Source organism: Heterocephalus glaber, unplaced genomic scaffold (assembly GCF_053883595.1).
Source record: "Heterocephalus glaber isolate CG9 unplaced genomic scaffold, H.glaber_assembly_v1.0 deba00001600, whole genome shotgun sequence".
Classification (NCBI taxonomy): Eukaryota; Metazoa; Chordata; class Mammalia; order Rodentia; family Bathyergidae; genus Heterocephalus; species Heterocephalus glaber.
In genome coordinates, this window is record NW_028258372.1 from 40,907,334 (window position 1) to 40,923,419 (window position 16,086).

General features: G+C 55.5%; 1 protein-coding gene across 25 annotated transcripts in view; it reads left to right on the forward strand.

Annotated features, from left to right (window-relative positions):
• Nfasc (neurofascin) overlaps positions 1-16,086 on the forward strand; it is a 163,359-nt gene that overhangs the window by 134,736 nt on the left and 12,537 nt on the right. For 15 of the 25 annotated variants that reach the window (XM_013078603.3, XM_087193965.1, XM_087193966.1 and 12 more), the window contains 4 exons: positions 859-873; positions 5,963-6,175; positions 9,652-9,768; positions 10,992-11,144. The exons of 3 other annotated variants lie outside the window; for them this stretch is intronic. In XM_013078603.3, coding sequence (XP_012934057.1) covers positions 859-873; positions 5,963-6,175; positions 9,652-9,768; positions 10,992-11,144 — 498 coding nt within the window. The remainder of the gene's footprint in view (positions 1-858; positions 874-5,962; positions 6,176-9,651; positions 9,769-10,991; positions 11,145-16,086) is intronic. 7 more of the 25 variants (XM_087193975.1, XM_087193977.1, XM_087193972.1 and 4 more) reach the window with 4 other exon arrangements.

Below are 16,086 nucleotides of genomic sequence, written 5' to 3' on the forward strand. Positions count from 1 at the left end.
ACAAAACCCCATTGTTCAGCTCCAGTGACCTCCAGAGGGAAAGTTCTGTAGCCCCAGGGGGCAAAAGAACAAAGAGAGACTTTCTTTTCAACCTAGGGATCTGCAGAAAATTCAGGAGTTTTCGGGATGTGGTAGTGCAAACCTGTAATCCCAGCACTCGGGGGCTGAGGCACGAGGATTGCCTCAAGTTTGAGGCCAGCCTGGGCTACACAATGAGATATCAGGGCCAGCCTGAACTATAAAGCGAGACCCTGTCTCGAAACACAAAGCAAAACAACAATAACAAAAATCAGGGATTTGTTTTAGGGCTCTCTGCCCACACTTGGGCTTTTAACTTCATAAGGAAGAACTGGCAAGAAATACTAGAGCGCTGGGAGGCCAGGTCAGTCCTCGTGCTTTGCGAGACTGACCTGGAATGCAGGGCCAGGGCTTGGGAGCGATGTGGTCCCCTCCCCTGTCTGCTGCAGTGCTGTTCAGCACCTTCCAGCAAAGGCTCAGGAACTGCCCTCCTGGCTGGGTGTCCTCCACCACCTGAACCTTAGACATTTCGCTCCTGGCGTCCTCGAGGGCAGGGCGGGCACACCCTTGGGAGAAGAGCTGGGGTGCAGCATCTGTGGACGGTCCCTGCTGCTTCCCCCAGGTGACCACTCCTTGAGCTGGGGTAGTCACAGGGTGTATTAGAAAGGCCTCCAGGACCCAGGTGGAAAGGTAGGTACCTGCCTGACTCCAGTAGGACTGAGCAGCACCCCGAGTGCCTTCTCTGCTTGCTTGTCCTGTGGTTTCACCTCTGCTCTGTTTTCTCTTCCTTCTCTCATTCTCCCTCCCTCTCTCTGGTCATCTTGCGTGCTGTGTCTGAAGCTACTCCAACTGCAGGTACCGTACAACCGCAGAGGTAATGGGCATGGCATGGGGCAGCACAGGTGGAGACCAGCCAGGGCGGAGCAGGAGGGAGAGGCTTGGGCCACAAGCATGCTCCAGACTCACCCTTTCACTGGTGGGGAAGCCAGACCTGCACGGAGTGGTCCAGAGAGCATGCTGTCCTGTCACTCCTGAGAAGGAGCATGGCATGGAAGGGTTCCCCCCTGGGCACCTGGCCTGCTCTCTAGTGCTGTGGCTTTCTCTGAGGCTGAGTGCTTACTTCCTGTGAACGGCCTGAGCCCTCCTGGGCTTGCCAGCTCAGAGCACAGAGCTGGCCCTAGAAGGCCTGCTGGAGCGGGGGCAGCTGGCTCTGGGTCAGGCCACCGTGCCTTGAAAGGGTGAGCGCGCTGTGCGTGCCGGCTGTGCATGCTGCATGAGGACACCAGCACCAGATCTGCCAGCTGCCACAGGCTCTGGCCAGTGAGAACAAGCACGCGTGTCGTTGGGTAGAGCTGGGTGCTGCAGAACCTGGAGTCTGGGGGGCACTGTGGGCAGAGGGTCCCCTGGCCCTCAGTCTTAGCCTTAGGCACAGTCTCCACTCTCGCTCTGGACAGTAGAGCTACAGCAGAGGGTCTGGGCAGGCAGCTTTCAGCTTAGGAGCTGACCTTTTTACCAGGTTCCTCCTTCAGTCCTTTAGTTGTGGGTTTCAGGACCATCAAAGGACTTGTCACCACAGAAACCTTGTCCCCAACCTAGGGAGGCTAGGCGGGAAATGCAGGCTTCCCTTTCCTGGCCCTGGTCTGAGCGGAATTGTTTCAGGGGAATGAAACCAGGGCTCCCCAGCAGTGCAGGGGCTGTGAACAGGGGCTCAAGCGCCAGTGCCTCCCTAAACTGCAGGCAGGGGGCGAGCTGAGCACCAAGCAAAGACCCGAGGCCTCGTGTAGGGAAAGGATGCCTGCCTGGCTTGGTTTCCTCCCCACCTTCGTTCATTTGTCTCCCCGCCCCATCTAGGTTGACTCTATTTCTGTTGCACACCTGCTTCCTTGAGTTTGCATATGTCTGCCAGGTCTGTGGGTGGGGAACAGCCCATGTCTTTCCCTCCTGCAGTCCTTTTTACCCTCTCTGTCCCCCGTAATCCAGGCCAGCTGGGGCCCAGGGACACCTCACGGGTCTGCACACCTCTGCTATGAGCCTGAGAGGTTGCCCAGGGCCAGGGGACCAGGGAGAGAGAAATCCTCGCCATGCTGGGGGTTCTCCTGATTTCTGATTCAAGTTCCTATGAGTCTGTCCTGTGAGTGTTCCAGCAGGTGCTCAGGACACCCTAAGGGGAGACCCAGGGAGGGTACCAGGCAAGGCACCCAAGGCTCACTGGTCAAGCTGATACCTGTCCACGCCCCCATTCTGGCACCCTGGGACCATGACAGGCGGGTCCAGCAGCAGGGACTCTGCCTTGGTTAGTGGGCATCTGTGCCAGCCTGCGCTGCCCTCCCAGGAGTGGCAATTGTGAGGGAAGAGAGGTGTCATTCCAAACACTCCACTTCCTGCTTCCATTTAGAAAAGACCCAAACTCGTCACATTATGCAGAACAAGCTCGGGGTTTCTGTCCATCAGTCAGGTGTGCAAGGCTCCAGCTTCCACGTGCCAAGGCAGTCAAGACAGATTGTACTTTTTTGGAAAGATCTTCTGGTAACATCAGATGGGGGCTTTGCATACGTAAGAACCTTCTGCACAATTTGTAGGTGCCAAGCAATGGAGCTCAGGTTGTATGATTTTGATGTGGGCCCATGTCTCGCCCACCGCTCACTTCCCGCTCATCCTTTCCCATCCTGGGCCCTTTTCCCCAAACGGATCTGTTCCTGTCTTCCCAGCGAAGACAATCCTTACATCCACCTGCATCCGCATTCTGTTCGGATTGCTGCCCATCTGTTTGACAAGCTGTGATTTGGCCAGGGTGGATGGCACGCCATGTGGACGTTTTTGGACTGAGCATTCCACCTTGGAATGTCTGGAAGCTTCGTCCCCGTGTTTGACTCCCTCAGATCTGCAAATGTGTGGGGGCTCCTGGTGGGTACTCGCTCCATGGCAAGTTGTGGGGACAGAGCTGAATGAGGCCTGCCATCTCTCCACAGTTTCTCCATCTCCTGCACAGTACTCCCCGAAACTGTGGTAGACTCCTTGGCCGAGGCTGGGGTGTCTTCCAGTGGGCGTGTGGCCTCCCGTGGGCCTGCCAGTGCCTGCAGGGCTCTGTGCTTCAGGCTCTGGCTTGCCCCAGCCCCTTAGGCAGTGAGCTGGTGGTGTCCTCTGAGCCCTGACCGCGGTTGTTTCCAAGCCCAGAGGCCACACCATGGCTGGAAATGACCCCCAGCCCAGGGACTAGGTCCCTCCGGGTGTTATTGACCTTCTTTCCATTCCCCCACTCAGCCCGGGGGTTGAAATCATCTCCCTGCTCTTGGACCGGAGCAGGGGTGGCTTTCCCTGGGGAAAGCTCGGCTCCTTTGCCTGCCTGTCCTGACAGCTCGCAACCCTGGCCCTGCTGGCATTCTCTCAGCCTTTCCTTCTTGCCTCTGCCCTCCCCTCTCGGTGCCCCTGCCCACCCTGGGTCAGAGGGCACAGTGATTCGCCAGCTGTGACCTCAGCCGGCTGCGGCTGTGTCCTGCACAGGGACTCTGATGGGGAGCACCCCGGGGGCGCCTGATGGGCCTCCTTTCCTCGCTCCCCTCTCGCTGTCATTGAGCTGGAGGGAGAGCAGCTCGGCAGCCATCACCAGAACGGCCTTCTTCTTCCTGAGCATCTTGGTAGAAGTGGCCGTGAGTGGCAGGGACAGGTGGTCCAGAGTCGCTTCTCTTCCTCGTCTCCGACTGACGTTGCTGAGCGAGGAACATACTCTACCCCAGAGAGGCCGAACCTTTGGGGCCAGGTGTCCAGACTGCAACCCCAAACCCACTTATATTGCAAAGCGCCAGCACAGCCCGTCCGTGTGCTGTTACCCGACGCTCGGCCTCAGGGCTGGTGCTGGGTGGCTTGCGTGCCATGCCGACGCAGAGGGCTGGAGGTTCTCCACATGCGTCCAGCCCCTCTCCACATCTCTGGGGAGCGCCTGGGCCCTGGGACTGTGGGGAGTGTGGACGGGTGTGGCCGAGGGCCTCGAGAGTGTGTAGCTTTGGCGCCCATTGACTTGAATGTGCACCCCCTGGAAATGAGAGAAAGGAAGCCCAGGGCCTGGACCCCACATTATGGGTGATTCCAGTTACCAGGAGTGATTTCTAATCATGCCTCCAGATAGTTGTGGGAAGGGCCTGGCGAGCTTTTCATCCGCCAGGAATGATTAGAATACACTGCTGACAGGGGACTCAGTTGGAGCAGTCCTGCCTAGGTGGACAGATGGCCTCTTCTGGTTCCTCCAGCAGCTCTGAGCAGCAGGGGGAGCCCCTGGGTGTGCAGGGCCGTGGTGCAGCATGGACCAGGTGTAGGGGTCTGACCACCGTGCGGGTCTCTCCAGCTTTCTCGGGTGGGAGGAACATGCACTCAAGTGCCTTCGTGGGTGGGATACGTGCATCCCCTCACCCTGAGTGTGCCGGGCACTGATCATCCATCCCAGGCCTGGGGCCACCTTGGGACTAAATATAAATAAAGACTGGAAGAGGCAGGGTCCCCACCGTGGCCTTCCTGAGGTCTGAGAATTGTCTGGGGCTTGGAAAATACTTTGGCTTTGTTGGCTTTGAACTTGCCCAGGAACCTCTGGAATTCGTGGGGCATAGTCAGCTTCCCAGTGGAACTTCTGCATCACCACTTCAGGGCCCAGTAACGTCTCTGATCTCCCCAGTAGGGAAGGGTGGGGGCCCCTAGGGGAATGAAAGGGCTTCTGTTCGTTAGGCTCTGGTTTAAAGGCTTAGGACCGCTTGATTCTCCCCTGTGGAAAGCTCTCTGGCACTTCTCTCTCTGGCTTCCCTCCCTGGCCCAACCTCTTACGATAGGAGTAGGAAGGGACAGGGGTTTTTTTTTTTTTTCTGACCCTCTGGAGATTTGAGACAGGGTGAGATGTGACTACTCCTTGGGAGTTAGAGTTGCCTGTTTATGTTAGAAGTTCCTGACTACTTACTGCTTCGTTAGCATTCATGCTGGAAAGTAGACTCTGGCCAGATCACAGGAGTCAGAGCGCAGGGCGGAGAGGTAGCTCTGCCTCTCTCTGATGTACCCCATCATTCTTCACCATTCTCAGCTCCAGCAAATACTGAACCGGAGAGTAGGGGTAGAGCAGTCCTTTGTCAGTGTCCGTGTCCCTTCTAGAGAAGGAAGGCAGTCCTGTGAAGAGGTGGTCGCATGTACACACTCAGCCCCCAGCCCAGGACAGCTAGCATCAGAGTGGCTGTGGGTGGCAGGTGGTACTGTGAGAGAAGAACCCGGGTCTGAACTGCCCTGCAGTTGGGGTGATGGTTGAGACAGAATAGACGGCCAGCACGTGGTCAGCTCACAGCGGGGGTCACCGAGCACCAGCCACACATGGCGTCGCCAGTGCTCCTCTCCCAGGTTGCAATGCAGACAGAAGGGACTGGGGTGCCTGACCTCAGATTTCCCAGAGAGAAAGGCAGTTAGCAGAGGTCAGGGAGGAACGGGGCAGCTGTAGGACGGGAGAGCTTGGGGACTGTTCTCTGTGCCGCTGGCCTGGGCGACTGGCAGAAGAAAGCAGGCAAAAGTGAGGTTGGGTGAAGGTTGGAAGGCTGGGTCCTCTCAGGCCAGGGCTCCAGGGCTGGGCCCAGCAGGTGCTGTGGGGTGTGTCCGGTGGCATGGCTGGGACTCCGCGCCGTCCCTGGGGGCTGAGTGATCCCGAGTGCGCCACCCGCGTCCTGGCTGCGTGCATGTGGGGGCTTTGAACCGCACGGACCATGGGAAGAAAATGAGCTGCATGGCCGGCTGCGTTCTCTTCTCTCCCACGGTGGTGTCCGCGCTGGCGGTGTCCCTCTCCGCCGGTCTGTTCGTGATGCTTGGGGAGGCTTCTGTTCCCAGTGCCCTCTCCTCCTGGCTGCCTGCCTTGCACGCGGGGCCGAGTGTGCAGGCCGGGCACAGCAAACCGAGTGGACTCGGCTGTTTTACGTCTCCCTCGCAGCTCCTCCCACATTGCCCCCGACTACCGAGGGCGAGGGTGCCGGAGGCGCTGTGAGCAGTACTGATGCTGCCGCCGCCACCGAAGCCACCGCAGTCCCCATCATCCCAACTGTCGCCACCGCCACCGCCGCCGCCGCCACAACTGCTACAACCGCCGCCTCCGCCACGGAGAGTCCTCCCCGCAGCACGACCAGGCGTAAGGCACAGGAATCCGGTACTCCGAACGAACTGCTTGCTCCCATCCCGTGGGCAACACCTCCCGGTTCTCCTGGGAGAGGAGCCCCAGGATCCCCAGCTGGGAGGTGGGGTCCGCGGGCTGTTTTCCGGCACCTTGTTCTGTGTTACTCGCAAACTCTGTCCATAGCCAGAGGCCCAGGGTTCTGCCATTCAGCACCCCACACCCAGCCTCCGATCCCTACACTCAAACACAGGGTGCTCCAGCAGGACCCCCGGGCCCCAGATGGTAGGGCTGCCTCCAGTACGTGTCACCATCAGCGCAGGGCTGAGCACTCCCCAAGGGAAGAGTGAGGGGAAGGAAATGCACTGAAGTCGGCCTGAGAGAGCTCTGGGCTCCAGCCGGGCCCATTCCCGGCCTCAGGATAAGCAGCCCTGTTCCTGGAAGCCCCTTTCTTGTCCCTCTTCCCCGAGGAATTCTTACACTTTCCTTTTAAAAAGTCAGGATGGGCATGGTGCTGCATGTCTATGATCCCAGCTACCTGGGAGACAAGACAAGAGGATCACAGATTCAGGGCAACTGAGTGAGAGCTTCTCAAAATTAAAAATGTTTACAGGGCTAGGGATGTAGCGCAGTGGTAGAGTGGTTGCCTAGCAGGCGTAAGGCCCGGGGTTCCATCTCTAGCATTGCAAAAATAAAGAGAAAGACAAAGTCCGAGCTTCCAGGAGATGGTGTGGAAATGTTGCCGCCAGGTCCCACAGAGCCCAGAGGTGCTCCCTCTCTTCCCTTCCCACCCATGTACTCTGTGCCCCCACATGCACTCATGCAGAGAAAGCTGCAGCCCCTCTGGCAACCCCTGGCCTGTGAAGCTAGGAGTACGTGCCTTTCCTGCATCACGCAGCCAGGCCAGGAAGTCCTGCTCTTCCCTGTGAAGAGATCTGGGGACTGCAGCCATACTTCTGAGCGCGCTACATAGAACGTCCTTACTGCCACAGAGGGGAGGTCTCTGGCTTCTGAGGTCCGGGCCAGTTGTGAGGGCAGCACCCTCTCGGCAGGCCCAGAGGTAGACCCTACCCTGCACGCACCTGGCTTCCTGGCCAGGCCCTTCCACCTTCCCTGACCGGGTGGAGGCTTCACACCCTGGGAGTGTCTGATGTCACCCCATTGAGTGGCTGGTAAGAGGAGGGGTGATCCACTCTTGGACACACCAATTTGCTTTAGAGCTGCAGTGTCTAGGATTTAAACCTCGTGCACTTAGGGAGGAGCTTGCTGAGGAGGAGCTTTCTGCAGTGTTGGAGGCTGGTGCCAGCAGTGCCTTGGTGACTGCTGTTCTCCGGGACCACAGTGAAGCAGGACTTTGTGTCCTAAGAGAGCTTTGAGTTCACAGAAAAGCTCCAAGAATGGAGAAATGGAACCTTTTCCCCGGGAAGCACTGACTCGTTTCTGGAAAGATGGGCCTTGTTGCCACTGGGGCTGGCGTATGACCCACACTCCAAGTTTCCACCACTTCAGAAACACTGCAGAGGGCCTGGCTGTCATCCTGATCTTACTGAGAACCTGGGGACAGTCCCCCGGTATCCCCACTTCCCTTGACATGGCAGCATAACGCTGTCACCCAGGACTTCTTAAATTAATTTTCGTCTTCACCATGTCTTACCTCTTAGGACAAAATGTTTCATAATTTATCTTTCAGAGGATGACGTGGGCTTTCTTATTTGCCCTCAAAGTGTCTTTTTTAGATTCAGGGATATTCCCCACCTTTTACATGCCTGGAGTCAGTGGAACAACGTGTGCTTCCCCTCATCTGCCCTTTTTGTTTTTATCGTTACTGATCACTCATTTTGTTGTCCTTCTCCTTGAACTTGCCAGTTCTTTGATGGCCATCGCCTTGATCCTTCTGTATGGTGATGCTTTCCTCTAATCCCACCTCTAAATCATTTTGGTTTCCCATTGTCTGTCCTTTTCTGAAGCACTTCCCTTTAAGACAGCCAGATTTGGGTCAGTATTACCTTGGGAGTCAAACTGCTTAAAAATAAATTCTCTAGTTTATATGGTCCAGAGCTAAGGAGGAAGAAACTCAGATCCCCAAATCATAGCTAATCATCATTCATTCTCATCAGCAAGCGCCCTGAAATTCCAGGCACTGGGTGAGATTTAAACAACCAGCCCAGTGGAAACATCTAGCAGATGTTGCCTGGCTTCCGCCTCCCCTTGCAGAATGCCCTATGGTGCCATCACAAACCTCTCGCCTGGCCCTCACCTAACAGGCCTTGTGTTCACCTGGGGCAACCAGCGCCTAACAAGGCTGTAGTAGAAAAGACACTTCTTTGAAGTGAAAACAAGGAAATCTTTTGTCCCTGCCCTAGTCATGCAGACTCAGTCGCATGTCAAGTAGATAATGAATAAATGCATTGCCAATGTACTCTGTTCATTTATGTTTGACAAGTGAGTTGGTGACAATGCCCCCGTCACGCTAATAAAATATACAGGAGCCATACTTGTAAAGTCTTTGAAATACGAGGTCTCATGCTAGCCCTCCACTATTAAATCTTTACAGGAATATAGGGTGATCAGACTGCTGGGACTCTTGAAAAGAAGTGATCACATTTGAAGCTTAGCGCCATCCTCCCGTACACGGGCTATGGTTTCAGACAGTGCTTATAACAGGAAGTGTTCACATTGTCTTTATTTACTTGGGACCCTGAGGTTTTAGGTCCCCGCTCACTGTCGACAATCTGAGGTCATTGCTGTACACATCATCCAGGCTCTGTCTGGGCAAGAACAACCACAGAGTTGCCTGTCTGGATTCTCATTCTCCTCCAGTTTCAGGAGCCGGGAAGCATTTCCACCCATCTGGTCCTGTTCTTCCTCCACATCTCCTCACAATTCTGGTTTGATCTTCTTTTTTGGTGGTACTAAGGATCGAATCCAGGAGCCATCAAACCCATGTAGTAGACAAGTGCTCTACCACTGAGCTGTACCCCCGGCCCTGTTTGCTTGACTTCTAAAGACAGCCCTTCTCCTTCCTGTAGAATTTCCATGGCTAAGGGGAAGAAGAGGCCTGCACATCTCCCCCTCTGTCAGCAACCCACCCATGGGACCTTTCACTAACCCACTTCCTTGCACTGTTCAAATCTGCGATAAAGGATCTAAGAAGGAAATAAGCCCATGTTAAAGCCCCCAAGGGCACGGATCCAAACCCATTCTTGCGTCCCTGCCCTGGCCCATGCAGACATATGGACAGTTCCCAGCTCTCCTTCACATTCACATCCTCCTGACTGCTCTTGCACGTCCCTGGATGGCCACCTCTGGCCTGGCCACCAAGGCTGCAGCTTGGAGTTCTGTTGGACCCTGTGCACAGCCATTTCCGACTCTACCTTTTCCCAGCTGGCTGTGTGTGTGTGTGTGTGCGCGCGCACACGCTTGTGTGCGTGCTTGTGTGCATGTGTGCATGCCCTCCATGTCACCCATGCTGCCCCCTCCTTACTAACTCCTTTCTAACCCGTCCCTCTCAGCCCCCGATGAGCCCTTCATATGGAACGTCACGGTATTCCCCAACAGTAAATGGGCCAACATCACGTGGAAGCACAACTTCGGGCCCGGAACCGACTTTGTGGTTGAGTACATTGACAGTAAGCATTGCTTTGCGGGGTGGTGGTGGCGGGGAGCGGTAGAGGCCATTACAGGAATCCTGTGCACTCCCCCAGGCTCAGAGAGGCCTTCTAGCCTGGCTTAATTATAGCTTAATGAAATCAATATGCGGTCAGGCTGCAGAGGTGGGAGAAACAGGCTCAAGGAGAAGGAAGGGGCTTTGAAGCCATTAACGAAGCCATCAAGTTGCATGTGCTTGGAGGACCTGTGGAACAAGATGCTTTTGTCTGTTTCCTGCCCGGATGAGGGTTCTGAATGGCCCCCAAGTGAGCCAAAGGTCCCCTCGGTTTTATTTCCCAACTCCAGTTCCATGTGTCCTGATGTCTCCACTGGACAGGCTGGGCCAGTTCACAGGTGGGGCAGAGTGAGGGACAGCCAGGGCCATTTGTCCCAAAAAGCTGGTGGCTTGAGCTGAGCCATTCACACTGTACCAGATCTTGGGACCAAAGGTACACCCTGCTTACACTGCCGAGTGTGGTCAGGATATCGGTTTACGAACAAAGGTCCCTGGTCCTGTGAGGTGGAGCCCAGCCTCTGGACCTCTCTGGCATGTACTCTAAGCACTGAAGCCAAAATCCACCTGGGCTAGCCCACTTGAAGATCCCTGAGGAAATTCTAAGCCAGTGCTGAGTTCATGGCTAGAGGCGGGTTCGTGTCCACGGGATCTGGAATCCCTCATTTGGTTCAGAGTTTTCAGCTTCCCACAGCCTAGACACACAGGCATGCACTTTTCCTGATACGAGGATTTGCCATTGGGCCAGAAATGAGAGATAAAACCAGGAGTGAGAGCCAAGGAGCTGAGTCCTGTCTCATCTGCAGTCACCATGAGGGATGCTAACTGGCCCTCTGACCCTCAGCAGGAAGACCCCACATGGGGAGTGAATCACTTCCGGGGCAACTGAGCGTTGGCTGACTTACTGAGAGTTTGAGGAAGTAGGTCACGTATGCTTAGTGCTAAGACTGTGGTGAGGAAGAACTTTAGAAGAGGAAACAATGTCCTCAGCGGAAGGGACATCGTGTAAGAGCTTCCACTGCATGGGCCAGCATGGGGAACTGCCTAGTAACCTCCTGGTCTGTACGGCGGACTGGACCCATGGTCCCCGCACCCCTTTTCCCACCCTTTCTGCCTTTGACAGGAACCTAAGCACTGTCTCTTCAGCTCCTGGTGCCTGGCTTTAGGCTGACAGAGATTTCTGTTCCCCAGGCAACAATACAAAAAAAACTGTCCCTGTTAAGGCTCAGGCCCAGCCTATACAGCTGACAGACCTCTATCCCGGGATGACATACACGTTGCGGATTTATCCCCGGGACAACGAGGGCATCAGCAGTACCGTCATCACCTTTATGACCAGTACAGGTGAGAGGGGATCTGGCCTGGCCACCCCCTGCAAGCATGGGGCATCTCATCGTCATTCCAGCTTCCTGCTTGCCTCTTCTGGGAAAGGGAAAGGAGACTCATCACTCCATTCCCACCTTGCATGGTGTGTCTGAGACCCCCGGCAGGCCAGAGGAGCCAGGTGTGCATGCAGTGGAGAGCCAGCCAATCCCAAGCCGGTGGGCTGAGCAGGGGTCAGAGGAAAACAAAGGATGCTATCATGAGGACAGGGAAGCCTCGGCCCCCTGCTACGCCTGAAACAAAAGGACTGGTGTCAGTGCAAACTTGCTCTCTGTGTGTGGGGGCAGAGTTGTGCGGCGAGCCGCCCCGCCCCCCCGTGTTCAGGGTCTTGCTTCTGCATGTGGGCCTGCGGATAGGGCCATCCTGGGGTCTTGATCCAAGAACCGAACAAGGGGTCAGCACACTGGTTACTGCCTTGTCACCATCATCTGATTCAAAAAAAAATCCAGTGAAAGGCACAACTCATTTAAGGCTTTATTTTGATTTGAATTTTGTCCCAAAAATCAAGTTTGTCTTGCCTAAAGGCTGATATTTTGTTGTGGTTGGAGATGGGAAGAAGTTCTGGCTTTATAGAGACTTTTGTTGTGGGTGGAGAAGCAGCTTCGTTGGGTCAAATGAACAGGCTGTCTGGGGCTCGGGAGAGGAGACAAGGTTTAGAAATCTCTCTGCTGCAGCGGAGTCTGGACGCTATATGGCCTCTTGCTTATCTCTGTGGGTATAGCTTTAAAATTGGCCAAAGGGACAGCCGAGTGGGTTGTATGCTAAGGCCTGGGGCTAAGGGTGAGGGGAGAGAAAAGAGATTAAGAGAGAAATGGATTGGTCCCTGCCCTAGGGACGTCCTAATCAGATGCAGGTTATTAGACACATGGGCTAGAAAGGGGGAAAACCACAGTGATTTATATGAATTTCTGAACGTTGGCTTGCATATTCATTACTCCTCCCGAGCCTGGCCTGCCAAAGCTGATCCTGGCATCCTGGGAGTTTCCCCATCTGTACCACTTCTCACCCCATCCCTGCGAGCCTGGTCCCTCCTGACTGTCCTCCCTGCACTCCCGCCCCTCCTGCATATCTCCATGCCATCAAGGCTCAGGGAATCTGACTCCCTGCTTGAGCCCAGCCAGGCTGATCCCAGCAGAGCATCTGAGTGAGCAGCCAGGCTGTCTTGCTACAGGGGGAGCCAGGCGGTAGGACAGCTGATCCAGCAGAGCAGGTGGCTGGACTCTGACCCAGTTGGGGTCCTAAGCTCTTGCTCACCAGTGTATGCATTTGGTTTTGCTTTGTTATAAACCTGAGAGCAGCACAGAGGCAGGAATCAAAGATGATAGAGGTGGGTGTAGGGGCCCATCTCGGGAATTCTGGAAGGCCAGTTCAGCCTCCTGCCAGAGTTCTGCCTCTCCAGGTGCTCACCCCTACAGCTGCAGGGAAAGGTTAGGGAGAGAGAGCCAGAGAGAAAGGGCTATCTCTGCCCTCGAGGATGTGCTAATCTGCTCGTGGGCATTAAGCAGGCAATACCAAGAAAATGACAATGACTGAGCTATGCCTCTCAGTTTGGGTTTCAGTACTCATTTCACTTTTGCTGGGCTGGTCTGCAGAGGGCCATCCTGATCACCTGCCTTTGGAGAAACTGAGGTACACAGCACAGAGAAGTCCTCCCAGACTCCTCCCCAGGCGAGCAGGAGAAGGCAGGCTGATGTTGCTAGCTCTGAGTTCATATCATCACTTCCCTCCCAGGCTGGCTGGAAATTACTACGCACAAACCACACAGGAAAAGAAAAATACTTGCACTTTCTGCAGTCTGTGTGTGCCGGTGAACGAGTGTCCAAATCCTTCAAAACCTCTCACTCTGTTTCCTGGGGGTGGACTGCAGAGCCAAGTCCGCACAATCCCACAGATCTGTTTCATCAGAGCCTCTCTGGGCCCAGCCACTGGTCATTGAGGCAACCACAGGCCTTCAGTTCAGCCAGCAAACGCAGCCGGCCGCTGCAGCGGTTCAGACATGGAAGGAAGCCACTGGGGATGCTAACAGGTTCCCCAGCCCTCATAAGAAAGACCCCACTGGGAAGTTAATCGCCTTTTGGCGAAGCTTTTGGAGCCAGTGAGACCGGAAAGGCTACAGATGCATAACCTGGCTGTGAGGCCCACCTGCTCTTCCCATGGGCGGGTAGGCTGGGCTCAGGCAACACCCTGGGGGATGCTGGTGGTGGACCAGTGATCGGGCAGTGTTCTGCTCAGACCTCAGGAGGGCAGGAGGGACTGCAGGACGGGGCAAGATAGGGGGGTGGATTTGCAGTGATGCTTAAGCGAGAGCAGGCAAGGCAATGTATGTGAAGATAAGCATTTCTCTTATGTTTGATACTCCATCCCTATTTCTAGAATGTAGTTCTGCTGACTTTGAGTGGCCGGCCTGTCTTCTGTGGGCAAGCCAGATTCCTCCCGGCTCCACACAGGAGTCAGTGGGGCTGTGTGCTCGACAGGGGGACTGCCCAATTGTAGGGTGTGGTGAGGAGGCTTGCATGCTACAGCTCCTGGTTCAGTGCAAGAGGCACTCAGACCTGAGCAGGCCAGGTTGGGGTCCAGTGACCCCATCTGGAGATGGTGAGGGGAAGTGAGTGCACCTGATAGTATGGGGTCCACTAGGAATCTGGAAACCAGTTTAGCAGATCGGTTGAGTGCAACATTGGCAGTCGATGCACTTGCCTTGGAGCCTCGCTAAAATGCCTTTCTCCCAGAGTCCTGGCTGCAGGGTCACATTATAAGTGAGACTATTATCTCCTAAATTTCTTTTGCTTCGTGAGAAACAAAGTTGCTTTGATGAGATGGGCTGAGCCCACCATTGTCCAGACCCCCTTTGCTCTTGAAGAGCCTTCTATGTCTAAACTTCACAGGCAACCCTTTGACGTTTTCAGTAGGGACGGAAGAAGGTGCATTGGAACTTTACCTGGTACTGTCAGAGTGGAAAATGACTTTTGCCTTATAAATTTCCCATGTAGCCATTTTCCCAGGGAATCCATGACTGTCTTTGGGAAAAGAAAGGGAATGCTGTGGGGAATGTCAGAAGCACCAGGAGATGGTGGTGCAGACACCTCTGCGAAGCTTAGGCACCACTGTCCAAACACAAAGGAAGTAATTCCCCCACCCAGTGCCCCAGTGTAGTACCAGACAAGCCAGAATCCAATCCCTGTGACCACGAGCCAGTATTGGGGAAAACTCGCCGCAGTTGGATCCCACCATAACCACATTACACCAGGATTAAATTGATCCCAACTACTTGCTGTGTGACCAGAACCATACCAAGTTCTAGGAGCCTCGAAAATATCCCTTGTTCTCAAGAGTAGTAGGTTCTCTGGAAACCAGGGCCCGGGAGAGAGAACAACTCGGTGTTACATTTGTGTGGAATATTCAGGAGTGAAGTCAGAGCCCAGAGATGGTGTGAGCTGGGGCGGTGGAAACTTAGCGAGCGAGCAGGGGAGAATAGGGGACAGTGGTGAGTGGGAAGGGGAACAGTCCAGGCGGCTCAGGTAGGGTGGGAAAAGTGCCTGGCTTGAAGCCCTGAAGTCCACGCTGAGTAGCCAAGCCCAGTGTGGCAGGAAAGAGAATAGCAGCAGGATGCTTGGAATGGCGTAAGGCATCTCACTGTGGCCACACGCACCAGGAGGCGTGAGATGAGAGGACCCCTCTAGAACGCAGCACTGAGGTGAGACGTTTTGGAGGGAGCAACAGCAGACCTTAAAAACAGGGAGCGTGTTGAGGCCACTGGCAGAGCCACGGGGCTGGGGACCACAGACGGAAACAGGAAGGTGCACATGCCAAATTCAAGCAGAGAGCTAGCAGGAGGCAGTGCTGGGCCCACAGCTGTGGACAACAGAGGTGAACAAAAAGGTTCCCAACTGGGAAGTCAGGGCAGGGGTACTGTGACCGACCGACTGACCGAATCAGGGTGCGGAGGCGGGTTCGGGAGGGGTCTGCAGGCAGTCATAGCAGAACCACTGAGTGTGGAGAAGCTTGAAGTCAGTTTGCTGGGGCATAGAGGGACCTGGAGCCCAGGGAGGTAAAGGCATCGGCCTGGACTGGGCAGAGCATGAGCTCAGCTCAGAGGTGTGGGCCGTTCCATGAGGATTTTCGTCTAAAGCAAACCACAAGAAATCTCCATGTGTTCAAGAGCAGCAGGGAAAGACACAGTGGAGGAAAAAATGCGCCGTGCTGGGGAGTCCAGAGGTCCTCACGTGAGTGAGAGGCCCAGGAAGGCAGCTGTTGGGCCCTGCTTCCATGGAAAGGAGAGGCGAGAGCAGAGCCCTCCTTCCAACACAGGCGGGGCAGCTGCAGGGGTGAGAGTGGCCAGGGTCTCCAGAGCAGCTGGGACAGCTGAGCCCAAGAGGCGGAGAGGCAGGAATCCGAGTAGCGTGGAGCTTGGCGTGCTGGCTGGGCAGCTGCACGGCTGGCTAGAGGGACGGAGGCGGATGGCTGGGTGGCACAAAGTACAGGTGAGAGATGAGGCGTACCCGCCTGGGTCTGCATCCCTCCAGAAGCACCTACCACGCGTCGGGCGCCAAGCTGAGGCCAGGATGGCAGGGCGGGTTTCTGCAGCAAAAAGGAAGGCAGGCCGAGAGACCGTGGGGCGGAAGTGAAGGGATCCCCTCCTGCTGTGGGTGTGCAGGCTCTGCCCCAGGCCTGCACAAGGGAGCTCACCTGCTGGGTGGCGCTGGTGTCCAGGTGCTGAAGAGCCCCACAGCCTGCAGCCACATCCCTGCTCTGCCACCTACTTGCTCTGTGACCTTGAGAAAGTCACCCTCTCTGTGCCTGTTTCCTCATCCCCTAAACTATGGGTAAAAATAGACACCTGCCTTACGGGGCTGTGGTGAGGATTGAAGTAGGTAATGTGTGGCAAAGTACCCACAGCAGTGCC